The 14,971-nt window shown below is 40.4% G+C and overlaps 1 protein-coding gene across 2 annotated transcripts in view; it reads right to left on the minus strand.

Annotated features, from left to right (window-relative positions):
• Positions 1–5,612: 5,612 nt before the first annotated feature.
• The window catches only part of MGAT5B (alpha-1,6-mannosylglycoprotein 6-beta-N-acetylglucosaminyltransferase B), a 177,299-nt gene continuing 167,940 nt past the window's right edge, over positions 5,613–14,971 (minus strand). For both annotated transcript variants that reach the window (XM_044672412.1, XM_044672410.1), the window contains exons 15-17: positions 10,500–10,574; positions 6,961–7,223; positions 5,613–5,811 (exon numbers count right to left, since the gene is read on the minus strand). In XM_044672412.1, the coding sequence (XP_044528347.1) occupies positions 5,613–5,811; positions 6,961–7,223; positions 10,500–10,574 (537 nt within the window). The remainder of the gene's footprint in view (positions 5,812–6,960; positions 7,224–10,499; positions 10,575–14,971) is intronic.

The following is a 14,971-nucleotide window of genomic DNA, read 5'->3' on the forward strand; positions in this document are numbered from 1 at the left end:
ACACACACACACACACACACACACACACACACACACACACACACACACCCCAAAGAAAAAGAAAGAAAATATGCTTCATTTTGTACTCTGAGTCCATCAGCTCTCTATCTGGAAGCATGTTTCATCATGAGTCCTCCTTAGTCTTTCAAAGCTGATTCTCTCTACAATATTGTTGTTATATAAATTGTTCTCTCTTTTTTTTATATAGCAGCTCTTTTTCTTGTAGCAAAGCAAACCAATTTGGTATATGAATATAAAGGACTATAACTGTGTTGCACTAAAGGCTAAATGTATCACTTCTGGTGAAATCTGGGATGACTTGTATAAAATGATGCAGAGTGAAGTGAGCAGAACCAAGAGAAAGTCAATAAAATAACAACTACATTGTAAAGAAAAACAACATGGGAAGACAACTCTGATCAATGCAAAGACCAAACAAGGCTACATAAATAATGGATGAAGCATTCTACCTATCTCCTGATTGAGAGGTCCAATATAGATCCAAGATACAGAGTGAGACGAGATATAAATTTTTGGACATGGTATATATGAGGAATCGTTGAAGCATTAAATAAAATGCACAGGAGAACAGAGAAGAAAGTTGTACATAATACAGATTTGTTGTTTCACAGGTAATTCTCTTTCTTTGTTCTGCTTTGTATGTGGAAATTCTTTTTTTTTTTTTTTGATGTTTATTAAGTTCATAATTTTTAAAATATCTAAAGACTGACCTTAGAAAAGTGGTCTATTAGTCTTAGTCTGCCCTTCCCTTTCTTTGATAACACCTATATTCCTGTTGTATTTAACTTGGTATTTCTATATCAAACTCTATGGAATAAGGATATGTGTGTATGTATCTTTGCATGTAGAATTCTTTTTACAGATCCCTTCTTTGTGAAATAAGAAATTTCTCCTTATTTCTCATTTCTTCTGTAGTATGTTCTTTGTTTCTTCCCATTTGCTTCCTTTTCTAAAACCAAGAATATAGGATAAAACCACATTTAGACCCTATGTCAGTTTTAAGTATTTTTGTGATGTTAGGATTCTGAAGGTACTGTTATATCTTCTCCCCCTATTAGAATGTAAGATTCTTAATCATTAGTGGGTATCAGTGTATGCTCTCCCACATTATCTCTAACAGATTCCATTTTCTTTTTTTGTCATAGTTGCCAATCCGGTAGATCCTCAGAGATGCCTTAGTTTTCATTTCTCTTGTTATTAGTGATTTGGGGCATTTTTCATTTGAGTGTTGATAGCTTGACTTTTTTTTTGGAGAACTATATGCTTATATTTTTCAGACTTCTGTCTTTTGGGAAGTGGCTTCTGTTTATATGTAGTTGAATCACTTCTCTTTATATCGTGGACATCAGATTTTAACAGAGAAAATTGTCACAAAATTTTTTTCCCAGGTAATTATTTCCCTTCTAATTTTATTTCTTAATTTTTCCATTATTACCTTGATATTCTTGACTTTATAATCTCCTGGATGAATTTAATTATTTTTTTACTTCTACAAATTCACTGTTAGTTTAATTAGTATAGCACTGAATACATTAATTTTGTTTGTGCAAAAGCTTTTCAATTTTATATAATCAAAAATATCCATTTTATTGCCTATGATCCAGTCAGTTTCTTCTTTGATTAAGAACTCTTCTCAAATCCATAGATACTTTTTTTGTTTATTTATGAAGTTACTTTTAAAATTAAGTCATGTAATCATTTAGGACTCATTGTACATAGTATGTTACTACATAGTAACATACTATGCACAATATACATAAACTGTTGGTCTAAACTTGCCAGACTACTTTCTAACGTTCTAACAGTTTTTGTAGAATCCTTTTCCAATAGTTGAGTACTTTGATTTATCAATCATTGGTTTTTTTTTCCTAATCTATCTCTGTGATTACTTTTTCTATTTTTAAATAGTACAGTCAGCTATTGAAAACTGACTAGCTGGGATAGCTAGATGGCACATTGGATAGAGAGCACTAGATTTGGAGTCAGAAGGACCAGGGTTCAAATCTACCTCAGACACTTCCCAGCTGTGTGACCCTGGGCTTAATTCTGTTTGCCTAGCCCTTTCCCTTCTGTCTTAGAGATGTAACTAAGAAAGTAAGAGTTTAAAACAAAACAAAAACAAAGAAAATGATACCCCCTCCCCCTCCCACTTCAGTCTCTTGCTGGAATGGTATCAGTAAGGTTGCTTCCTTCCTACTTCCTTGTTTCTCATTTTTATTTCCCTGTTCAATATCCTTCCCTCTTTACTGGGTACAGTAGGATCTCATTTTACTTGAACGCAACACACTCGCAAATTTAAGTATATGCGAATGGCAATCAAAAAATAAAGGTAGAAAAATACGTAAAATAAAAAATTTTAATTATGTGCTAGATCACCATTTTTTCCAAGTGGAGTAAAGTCTCTCAGCAATTCACCCAATCATGTTCATTCTTACTGAGAGGCGTTAGTGTGTCATTACATTGTTTTGTGCCACACATTAACTCTAGCATCAGTCTTTGTGCTGAGTTCTTGCCTGTAAGAAGTTGTGTCTGTGTCATAGCAATGCTTCTCTTTATTTTGTTAGTGCTATTTAGCGATTAGTAATAGTCCCAAAGTACAAGAGTAGAGATGCTGGTAGTTCTAATAAGCCTAAGAAAAGCTATAAAGTGCTTAGGAATATTTGTGTAGGAAATACTTACTAAATAATGGGGTTCCCTGTTATGCATACTTGGTCCAAGTGTAATTTAGAAAATACATCTATTTTACTGGTCCTATATAGATAACAGAACAATTTCCCATTGGTATCATGTTGGCTTTTTTGTCTCAAATGCTATATAAACTTGACCAGAGGGCCTTTGGATCTTCGACCAAAGCATAGATACTCCATCCCCACCCCAATCCCATGTGCTGATCATTGTAACCATGGAGGCCAGCATTTTGGAAGTGTCCTTACTAGTAGGTGTTCTTCTCCCTCCCTTTGTGGAGAGCAATTATGTTTGTTAAAACTGTCTCAGTGTGGGAAGATACTTTTCATCTGGACTCTCCTACATGACAAGTACCAAATAATTATCAATTACTACTCTATTGTATAGTTTGAAATCTGGTACTGCTAAGCACTGTTTTTTTCCCCACTTTTCTCCCCTTTATTACTTTTGACATTTTTGACCCTTAGAATTAAGAAGGGTTAGGAAAGTCTTCCTATAAAAGATGGTTTTTCCTAAATCTCTGCTACTAATTCTATGTGTGACCCAGAGCAAATCACATCTCTCTAAGTCTCAGTTGACTTATTTGTAAAATGAAGGAGCTGGAATTTCCAACGTCCTTTCTAGATCTGGACAAATTATAAGACATTTATGAAATGCTTCTTCTGTTTTCAGGTTCCATACCTTAGTTCCCGTCCCTGGACATTCAGACCCCCCCCCCCCAAAAAAAAGACCAAGAAAAATAGCCCCTGCTTTGTGTCTGACATACCAATAAAATATTTATTATTTCAAGAAATAAATCCTTTACAAAGAGAGGAAGGTAGAGAGGGAGGAAAGAAAGAAAGGGAGGAAGAGATTAAGACAGAAGAGAGGGAGGCAAGGAAGAAAAAGAAAGAGAAAAAAGAGTTTCTCTATTGCTCCCCCCCATATCCCGGAGTTAGACCCTTGCAGTCATATTTTTAGCCCTAAAGACTTTCCAACTTGTTCCCTGGTTTTTGAGCAGGCTAAGGATCCACTCCATCAGAATAAGGGTACCTTCCTCGAGCTAGAAACCCAAAACCAGATCCTGGAATGCTGCTCCACCCTTCAGTAGCAGGTTTTCAAGAGGAGGAGTAAAGGGGAGCAGTAGCGCTTGTGTTGTCTCCAGGGCAGCAAGCAGCCCTAGGAGGGTCACATAATCATCTAGGGAAGGGGAAGTGTGGCAGTGTACCTGGATGCCCAGATCTTTCTAAGCCAGAAAGGCTCTGAGCGTGGCTAGTCTATTTGTAAGGTCAAAGAAATGATAGTGAAAAGGAATTAGGACAGGGAATCCCTAGGGATTGGGGCTGAGGACATGCTGCATAGGATTAATCTTAAGAGTTGGCCACAGGCTTGGGGAATCTGGAGGCAGGAGGTACAGTTTCTGCTGGGGTGGGGGTGGAGAGCTTTCCCCTTTGGAGTGGAAGGGTTTTTATCTTTTTTTAAAAAGTTTTAACTTTATCCAGCATCTGTAATAATAGCAACAACAATAATCACAATAATAGGAACAATAGCTGATATTCATGTGGTACTAAAAGGTTGGCAAGACACGTATGTAGCTGACCCCAGATGCCCATATCCAACCTCTGTGTAAGCAAGCAGTGATGAGTGAGCTCTGAAGCTTTATCCCCAGGGTAGGGCTTTTTTTTCAGAGCCATGGAATAATTTCTGGAAAACTACATTTCTCTTAAATGAAGGTAAGGGACACAGAGAAGGAAGCTACAGTAGCCTGAGCCCTTAGCAATTCTGCCAAAAGAATGACTTGGAAATCCTAGGGATTTGCCCGGAAGGCTTGGAGAAAGTCATCCCATCCCATTTACTAGTCCCGGCCCTTGCATAGCAGGATCACTGACTTTGCACCACGGGCTGAGGCTAGTTTATTTCTGATTTAGAGCTAAACTTACCACCCCTGCCTCAGGGAAAGTAAACCGATTTCAAGATCAGGCCCAGAAGAGGGAATTTGAAATTACAGGGTGGAAGGATAAGCTCCCAAGGCCTGAATAACAGTCCTCACACCCCCAATGCCAGCCCCTGTTACTTGGGGGTGGGTTGTGCTGGGGCCCTGAGAGCTGTTTGGCTAATTTGGATGTTTAGTGAAGAGCCACAGAGAAAGGAAGGCAAGAGAACAGAGGCAGCACCAAAGACTACCAGGCCCCTCCCCCCCCCCCCCCCCCATCTAACTCTCCCACCCTGACCATGCCTGTAGAGGACTAGAACATGCAAGTTCCATAAATAAAGGAGGAAGATGCCCAAAGGCAACTAGTACTAAAGTTCAATTTCCTCACGTGTATCAAGTCAGAGAGGGCTAACAAGGTTCTTTTCCTAGGCCACAGTTCCCTTGATCTCTGTACCAATCTACAATTCATTTAGACATTAAAGGTTCTTGCCCTGGGCCCACGTGGCATGCTTAAAATCTTCTCTCTTGGCCAATGTAGAAGATGAAGCCATAGTGGGATCTCTAAGTTTGGGCTGCTTTTCCTTAGGGGCCTTCTAACCCATCTCTTATCCCTTCAGGGCTTTATGCACAGGTATCCAGACCTTTCAGGGGTCAGACTCATGAGCTTAGAGCTTAAGACTGAACATAGGAGACTCCTTCCTTCCTCTCTTTCCTCCAAGGAGGCTTGTTACTCTGCTAGGACTACTTTTGTGCCTTGGAAGTAGAACCCAATTCCCACCACTAGGAATGTCCCAGCATGAAGTTAGGGAGGGTAGGCCATGGAGAACTGAAACTGCTGGTGCTTTCTCCTGGGGATGGGGCAGGGTACCAGCATATCCCAATAGTTCTCAGAGAAGGTGGGAGATGGGATGGAGATGAAGAGGAGGATACAGAGAGGAAGGTTGGCACAAAGGAGGCCATCAGCGGCTCCTACTCCCGGCTCGACCAGAAGATATCACAAGCAGTCCTGGCACAGGGCCACTTGTCCCTTTTGGAAGTCTCGGCATGGGCAAAGTCGGTGGTATTTGGTGTTGGAGCCAGCACAGCTATAGAGTATGGGCTCTTTCTGAAGGTAGCACTCTCCACCTAGCTGGGCAAAGGCCGGGTACAGATGATTCATTTCTGACTCAGTTCGATCACAACTGACATTCAACCTGTGGGGAGGGAGAGGAGCACACAGACACCTGGCCACCCAGCTTCCCCCAACTCTAGCAGCTCTAAGGAAGTTACCCTGCTATACCCCAGCAGCATGGCTCTTAGCCCATAGTTACCAAGAGATTCCCCATCCCCACACAGGCCCTCCCATGCCCCTTTGCTTCCATCATGGTGGCTCCTGGGGGGGGGGGAGGGAGGAGAGGAGGCCCACTGCTTAATCTCCTTTTTTCTCCTCATCCTCCTTTCTGGAGAGATATGCATGGGGAGGCATGGACCCATCACTAATCAAATGAGATTTTGATCATTTGGCTTCCCACCCAGGGATGATCAGGGGAATATGCTCTGAGAGAAAGGGCTGAGGACATGAAGTGAGGAGAGGGTTCTAAGTGAATTAGGTGTGGGGCTGTGTCAAGATATGGCCAGGGTGACCTTAACTAGGTTAAACTAGAGAGGATTACTCAGAAATTGCAACTTCTTAGATGACTTTCTCTGATGTTCTCTGTGATTCAAAAGAAAGTTTTAAAATGCCCTAGGAAAGGTGAGCTGTTAGCCTGAGGGAGAATGTGGTAGGTCCTGAATGTTTAGGGTTTGGGTACCTGCCCTCTTTGAAAGTGTCAGAAGAGGCAAGAAAAATCAGCTTGGGCTGGGAATGTTGAAGCTTAGAGGCTTTCTGTACACCTCTGGGAAATAGGAATAGGCTAGAGAGGAAGTATGACATGGTCTAAAGGGCATGGACTCAGAAGGAGTCAGAAGATTTGATTTTCTGTCTTAGTTTTGTCCTATATGTGGGTAATCTTAAACAAATCATTTCATCCTCCTGGGCCTCAGTTTTCTCAGCTATAAAATGAGGGGATTGGGGGTAAAGCTAGGTAGCCCAATAGATAAGAGAGCCAAACCTGGAGAAAGGAGGTCCTGGATTCAAATTTGATCCTAGACACTTCCTAGCTTTGTGGGCAGTCACTTAACCCTAATTGTCTAGCTATTACCATTCCTCTCCCTTAAAATCGATACTTACGATCCTAAAATGGAAAGTAAAGATTTAAAAAATAAAATAAAATTGAAATTAGGGGATTATTATACTATGATTTGGGGGGCCCACTTTCTTGCTTACAAGCACTGGAGTGAGGGAGGGGTGCAAAGACACTCACTTCAGGAAAGCATCCTGGGTGTTGAGGAAGTAGAAGAAGGAGGGCTCACATATGAGGCCCCTATCCAAGCAGGCATCCGTGCATGTCCTCCCAGTCTCTGCCAGCCAGCCCTGAAATGAGTGCACAGGAGGCCAGACTTCTGAGCCCAGGCTGGCATTATGAAGCCAAACCAGGTGTGTGGCATTGGGTGCCAGGGCAGAGGAGGCTCGAGCAGGTTGGGGTGATGCCACCAGTGGAGAAGGTTCTGTGGTTATACAAAAATCCTGCCAGGAGGAAAGTAGAATTAGGAAGGGGGAAATGAGTAGGGTTGAAGCTATAGGTGAAAAGAAAATTGTTCTACTGCCTTTATATTATTGATTAGGAACAGAGAGATCACATATAATCCTTTAGATAAGTAACCGCAATTATGAAATTAAATTAAATTATGAAAGAGTTAGGCCCAGTTAATAAATTGTGTATAAAATGTCAATTATAATAATAGAATATTAACCATAATATTAGAAATGATATAATTTGGTATCTTAGAATGTTATAGCAACTAAATATATGAAGAGGGTCCACTGGAAGAATAAAAACTTCAGGTCTGTATAGATATGTAGGGAAGCTGAAACCCATGTAGAAGGAGCTGGGTTCATTGAGAGTAGAAAGTTTATAGCTGGCCTGATAAGCATACGAAAACAACCTTGTTTTCTTCAGGTGTTTGATCCTTTAAAGATTTATGCCACTATAGGCTCCCAGAGCACTGTGGCCAAGAAAGGTTACCCTGACCTAAATAATATGGTAGTTAACCTTGTACTGAACTCTCAGGACTTCATAGCAAATGTTCCAAACCCTCCTGTTATCAAACACCATTGTATGTTTCTTAACATCCTCTGTATGTTCTGCTGTGTCATTAGACTTATGCTAATTAGCTATCAAAAAACCTATAAAAGGGGCAGCTGGGTAGCTCAGTGGATTGAGAGCCAGGCCTAGAAATGGGAGGTCCTAGGTTCAAACCTGGCCTCAGACACTTCCCAGCTGTGTGACCCTGGGCAAGTCACTTGCCCCCCATTGCCTCCCTTGCCACTCTTCTGCTTTGGAGCCAATACACAGTATTGACTCCAAGATGGAAAGTAAGGGTTTAAAACAAAACCAAAAAAAACCCCTATAAAACATGGAGTCTCATCACAAAAATGGGCATGGTAAGCTCTCCAGCTTTAATTTTCTACAATTAAAATTTGGATCCTCAGCTCAGAATTCTGGCCCAGAAATTTCTTTATTTCTAACACAGGGCAGAGAAGGGCAAAGATACCACCAAGAAAACCAGTTGAAGTGCTCCCTTAACAGCATAGTCCCCATTGGCTCTGAGTAGTATGAGGTATGGAAATAATATTAAATTTGGAGTCAAAGGGTTAGGGTCAAATTCCTGCTCCACTACTAGTTATATGACTTTGGGTAAGTCATTTAATCATTCTAGCTCTAGGTTTCCTTTTCATTAAAACAAGAGGAGAAGCCTAACTTGATGATCTCTAAGGGTTAGCACCTACCTCAAAAGATGGATCAAATTATATGTGCATACACACACACACACACACACACACACACACACACACACGCATATATTTATTTATTTATAATATATTTTAAAATATATTAAATATATAAATTAAATATATGAATATAAATATATTACGAATATATTTAAAGGTACTTAAAACAATACCGGACATGTAGTAGATACTTTATAGATAACTATTCCCTTTTCCCTACTCCTTCTAAGGCTCTTTCTAGTTATAACAGTCTATGACCCTTCCTCTGTGCCCCCAGTCTTTAGCCCAGTGTTTGGTACATTTTAAGTGCTTAATAAATGTTTGTTGACTGATTTCCTTATCTAATGTTGTATGATTCCTTCATCTCCCTACCTTCTTTTTAAAAAAACTTCTTTTACTCCAGTGCCTTCTATACTCTTTTTCTTTTCCCTCTTCCTTTTTTTTTTTTCATCTTCTTGGTCTGTTTTTTTAAAAAGTCTTTAAATTATGCTCTATTCCCTATCCCTTCACATCCTTTGGGTACTTCTGAGCTCTGCTTGGTGAACTTGGAGTTATCCCCAAGAAGATGCTTTTCCCTCCTCTGACCTGTAAAAACCTATTCCTTTTTCTCCCTCAGGACCTCTTGCCTCCTTGTTTGTTTTTCATATTTAAATGTTTCCTTTGATTTCTTTTTAAGAGAGGGAAAAAGTCAGAGGTGGAGGAAGTTGATCACCTCAATGAGGGAAAAGGAAATACACTTATGAGACCTAAAGGAATTTGTTCTCTACCCTCACCCCAGAAGGTACTTCTGTAAATCCTATTCGTGACTTGCTAAATGTATATAGAAACATTGTCATTAATATGCCGTGAACATCTACGCTTGTCACTATGCTTGTTTTAGATTACAAGGCCTTACAGAGCAGGAGGTAGACAGTTTTCTTTGTCTGTGACCTAGTACAGATCCAAAAGCACTTAGGATCTTGGTAAATGTTTTTTAATGTTGATGGAAGGCTGGCAGAGGTGTGCTAGAGAGCCTGTCCAAACATGCCAGGAGATTGTTAAATTTTTCAATATAAGCATTTGAACCTCAGAAATCAGCAAATGCTACACATGAGGGCTCGATTTATTGTTTTTTTTGATTGTCTAGATTTTTTTAAGTTATGGAGAAAACAATAATGCAAATTAAATACAAAAACGCATTGTGAGCACATCCCACCCACCCCTGCCTCTTCCCTGAAAGCTGGTTGTTAAACATTTATGGGCATACCACTGGTTGGTATAATAGAAAGAACTCTGGACTGAGTCAGGATACCCAGGGTCTAGTCTTGACTCTGCCACTAAATTTAGGCAAATAACTTCCCTTCTAGATACTAGTTTCCTCATCTGAAAAAAAAAGGCAGTTGTATTAGATGTTGCTAGATCTTAGATCCATCTAGTTCTGAAATTATCTAAGTTTCCTCCTAACCCTCATCCTTATCCCAAGATGAGCCTGTCTTGGGAAGCTGAAAAAGAATCAGAACACAGATGGCCTGTAAGACCAACAGGTCTCCTCACAATTAAATTTATCATTTATTCCATTTCCTCTTCAGGTGTGATGAAGATGAGATTGTTGAATTGTAGAGAGTGAAGAAGCAATCAATCTAATTTTGTCTAGGACAGTGATGGTGAACCTTTTAGAGATGGAGTGCTGGGCCCCATCCCCACTCCACCCCCCCCCAGACCAAGTGCTGTGCCCTGCCCCCCCCCTTTACCCCACACAAGGGAGGGAGAAAGCTTTTCCTTTGGGCTGATGGGTGGAGGGGTGGGGGATGTGAAAAAATGTCATTGGGCATGGTGGAGAGGGGGAAGGGAGCAGCTCTGCCTGAGTCCCTCTGCCTTTTTAGTAAGGAACTCTGGAGGGTGGGGGGATGGCGGCCGTGTGCCCACAGAGAGTGTTTTGCATGCCATCTGTGGTACCCAGTGCCATAGGTTCACCATCATTGGCTTAGGAGAAAGCTTTAGGAGAGGGAGAAGAAGGGGGAAGAGACTGACCTGATGTTGGATGTAGGCATAGATCCTCTCAAGCATCCCTTCGCAGGTGTATTCATAGGGCAGATAGGGATCCACCTGTAAGAAGAAATAAGTGGGGTGGAGAGAGTAGGGAGGTTAGGTCCTGTCCCTAAACTCTGTGCTATATTATGCTAGTAATTACTGTATTCCAAAAGTAGAATGCTGGGTTTGGAGTCAAGGAACAATCATTGTCTTGAATTCAAATCCTGCCTCAGACACTAGCTGTGTGTCCCTGGGAGAGAATCACTTAATGCTATCTGCTTCAAATTCCTTCTCTGTAAAATGAGCTGGAGAAGGAAATGGCAAACTACTCCAAGTATCTTTGCCAAGAAAAACCTAAAATGGAGTCCTGTGAAATGGAGTTGGACAAAACTAAAATACTTCAATAACAAAGCTGATGACTCAAGCACTACTCTGATATCCCTCAAATCTATCTACTACTTACATGACATCTAAGGGGAAAGCAAGGTACAGTAGAAAGATCACTGACTTTGGAATTAATGAATTTGGGTTCAAATCCTGCCTTAAATACTTAAGTTCTTGTGTGACCTTGAACAAATTATTTAACTTTTTGGGGTTTTACTTTCCTATGAGAAATAAAAAGGTTGTGTTGGATCACCTTGCAGGCCCCTTTCTGCATTTTGTCTATGATCCTATTATATCTACCTTAGTTCAGGTCTTTATTAACTCTTATCTCAACCATCAAAACAGTTTACCTGATTGTACCTCCCTCACTCTCTGAATTGCTTCCCACATACCTGTCAATTTAATATTATTAAAACATATGTCTGATCCCATTATTCCTCTGCTCAAAAAAATTTTTTTTGGCATCTCTCTATGGTCTCTAGGGTAAAAATACTAATTCCTTATTCTTGCATTTAAAATCTTCTACAATCTGGTTTCCACCTACCTTTATGGCCTTACTTCTACTATCCTATCCCCAACCATTTATACTCTTTATTACAACCAAACTATTAGATTACACTCAAACATGACTTGTCTCTAGAATAGATTCCCTCCTCACTTTTTCCTCTTAGAATCTCTAACTTCTTTCAAGGTCTAGCTCAACCTCTCTGCAAAGCCTTTCTTTATTAGCCAGTTATTAGGATTCTTTTCCTCCTCAAATTATTTTTATTTACTTATCTGCTAACATGCCACATTTCTTTAGCAGAATATAAATTGCTTGAGAACAGGCATTGTTTCTTTTGTGCCTTGTGTCCCTGGCACACAGCACAATGCCTGGCACGTGGTGGTTGATTAATAAATGTTTAATTGAATTCTATTTTCTACATATAACAATCTATGGTTCCATGAATCTGTATAGTAATATACTAGCAGTAGTTGTTGTTCAGATGTGTCTGTTCATGACTTCATAGATGAAAGCTGTCCATGGGGTTTCCTTCCTTCTGGGTTCCTTCCCCTTCCTTCCCCTTCCTTTCCCTTCCCTTCCCTTCCCTTCCCTTCCCTTCCCTTCCCTTCCCTTCCCTTCCCTTCCCTTCCCTTCCCTTCCCTTCCCTTCTCTTCCCTTTCCTTCCCTTCCCTTTCCTTCTCTTCCCTTTTCCTTCCTCTTCTCTCCCTTTCTCCCCAAGACTCTTACCTTCTGTCTTAGAACAGTGGCAATAGCTACTCAATCAGGGTTTAGTGACTTGCCCAGGGTCATATAGCTAGGAAGTATTTGAGGCCATATTTAACCCATATCCTCTTCCACATGGAGTTTTCTTAACAAAGATACTAGAATGGTTTGCCATTTCCTTTTTCAGTGGATCCTTTTGTCAGGCAAACAGAGGTGACTTGCCCAGAGTCTTTCACACAAGACATGTCTGAGGTTGGATTTGAACTCAGGTCTTCCTGCCTCCAGGCCCAGTGCTCTATCCATTGAGTCACATCTAATAGTAGTAGTAACATCTAATAATAGCTTGAATATATAGTACTTACTCTGTTCTAGGCATTGTGCTAAATGCTTTACAATTGTTATCTCATTTAATCTTCATCACCTTGGATGGTAGGTGCCATTTTTACCTCCATTTTACAGTGGAGGAAATGGAGGCAAATAGAGATTAAGCAGCTTGCCCAAGGTCACATAATTGGTGAATGTCAGACTGGATTTAAACTCTGGTCTTCTTAACCTGAGGCCCAGAATTCCATCCTCTGAACCACTTAGATCTAACCTCAGTCCAAGAGATGGCTTGGACATTCCTGTGTTAGTTGTTGTTTAGTCATTCATCTTTGTGACCCCATGGACATAGTTTTCTTGGCAAAGGTAATGGAATGGGTTGTCATTTCCTTCTCCAGTGTGTCCCTACTTTATAGATGAGGAACTGAGGCAAATAGGGATTAAAACTTGCCCAGGTCACACAGCTATTAAGTCTCTAGGGTCAGGTTTGAACTCAGATCTTCCTGCCTCGAGGCCCGGTACTCTACCCACTCATTGCACCACCTAGCTTCTCTGGATATTCCTATGACTAGCATCTTCTAACTGTATTCCTTGCCCTCTCAGGCAACACTTTAGCTAGCCTCTCAGGGCACCTGTCCTATGGGACTTAACTCTACTGACCATATCCTTTACCCTACCCTGCCATACTCTGTTCTTTCTTGAACTCATGGCTCAAAGAGCCACAAGATGGGTGTAGTTGTCCCAGGAGAGACTCAAGAATTCTGAGTCCTTCCTGAAATCTGTTTCAGACAGCCACGTTCTTGAAGGCAGCATCTGCTACCATCTGGAAGCATCTTATGTACAAAGCTTCAGGCCCAAGTTATAAATAAACACACCAAGGGAACAGATTTTCTTCTAAAAATGTTGTTCCCTATGCTTGCTGACAGCAGAATTATTCCTCCTCAGTTGTTTGAAGCCCTTGTCAAACCTAAATTCAAAGTCTCAGCTGGCAGGCAAAGATCCCTGCCAGATACTGCCTGCCATAAATATCCTGCCAGAGAAGTCAGCCAGACTAGAAATTACACCCATTTTGTCTAATTACAGGTGAGCACGATAATCAGTTTCAACAGATTGTTGGGTGCTGATCCTGATTATAAATACTGGGCTCCAGATTTGTAATAAGATAGGGAAAGAGGGGCTTTGATTGAAGATGTATTTGTCCAGAAGATCATCATCTTATCTCCTTCCTATCATCTTGAAGGGCCTTTCTGCCATTAGAAAACAATGCCAGATTTGCTAATTCAGCCTCTTTGGAGGCCCTTTTCACAAGGAGCATCTAATGATGAAAATGGCATGAAAAATGCTTTGGTGTAAAGGATGAAATTTATATTGCCAAAGAGTGTGAGATATTGGCTCTTTTATGGTTGAACATTTTGATATCTAATATCAATAGAAAAAGAACTTTAATATATGCTGCTCAAAAATGAGTATGAATTCAGAGGAAGAACTACAGGAATGGAAACAGAAGAAAAACAACTGCTTGAACACATGGGTTGAGGCGGACAAGATTGGGTTTGTGGTTTTGATCAATGACACATGTTAAAACCAGTGGAAATACGCATCAGCCATGGGTGAGTGGGGGGGAGCTTGGGAAGTGAAGGGGAAAGTAAGAGCATGAATTATGTAACCATGTTAACTTTTCTAAAAAATAAATATTAATAAATGTTTTTTAAAAATGAGTATGAAGAAACACAGATTTTAGATGGAATTTTGGAGAGTTTGGACAAAAAATTATCTGTGGTATAAATCAGAGGTTTTAAATCTCTTTGTTAACAATAGGAATAATGCCTTGCTTGTATTATGGGAACAGTCATGTTTTAAAGAGGCAAAGACAAATATCTTATTAAAAACTAGAGAAATGTGATTAGAAAGAAATACAATTTCAAGGACACCAAAGAGATTGAGGACATTGTTGAGAATTTCAAGGTAGAGGCATGAAGTGTATCTCTTTTAAGTTGCCTACATGTTTTATGACTAAAGAGAGTAAAACTAAGAAAATGATAAATCATTCAAATATTAATTAAGTGCCTAATATGTGCCAGGCACTGCACTAAGTGCTGGATCAAATGAACATGTGGAGACTAAAGTGTGGTTGGAAAAGGACTGTTAATTTGATAGGAGAAATTTGGGGAGTGTAACTTTTTTTTAAAACTCTTACCTTCTTAAAATCAATGCTGTGTATTGATTCCAAGGCAGAAGAGCAGTAAGGGCTAGGCAATGGGGGTTAAGTGCCTTGCCCAGGGTCACATAGCTGAAATGTCTAAAGCCAGATTTGAACGTAGGACCTCCCATCTATAAGCCTGGCTCTCTACCCACCGTGCCATCTTGATGCCCTGAGTCATGATATTTTAAGTAAAAGGTGAATCGTTGGAATCAAGAGGCTATCATTTAAGCCACTGAACAGAGCAAGAGAGAGAAGGTCAAGCAAAGAAGGCAGTAGCAAGGAAGGACCTAAGAAGAAGTGAAGGCACAGATTGTGTATGAAAAAGACAATGACAATTCCCAATTGGTTGGCAAGAAT

Source organism: Gracilinanus agilis, chromosome 4, assembly GCF_016433145.1.
Source record: "Gracilinanus agilis isolate LMUSP501 chromosome 4, AgileGrace, whole genome shotgun sequence".
Classification (NCBI taxonomy): domain Eukaryota; kingdom Metazoa; phylum Chordata; class Mammalia; order Didelphimorphia; family Didelphidae; genus Gracilinanus; species Gracilinanus agilis.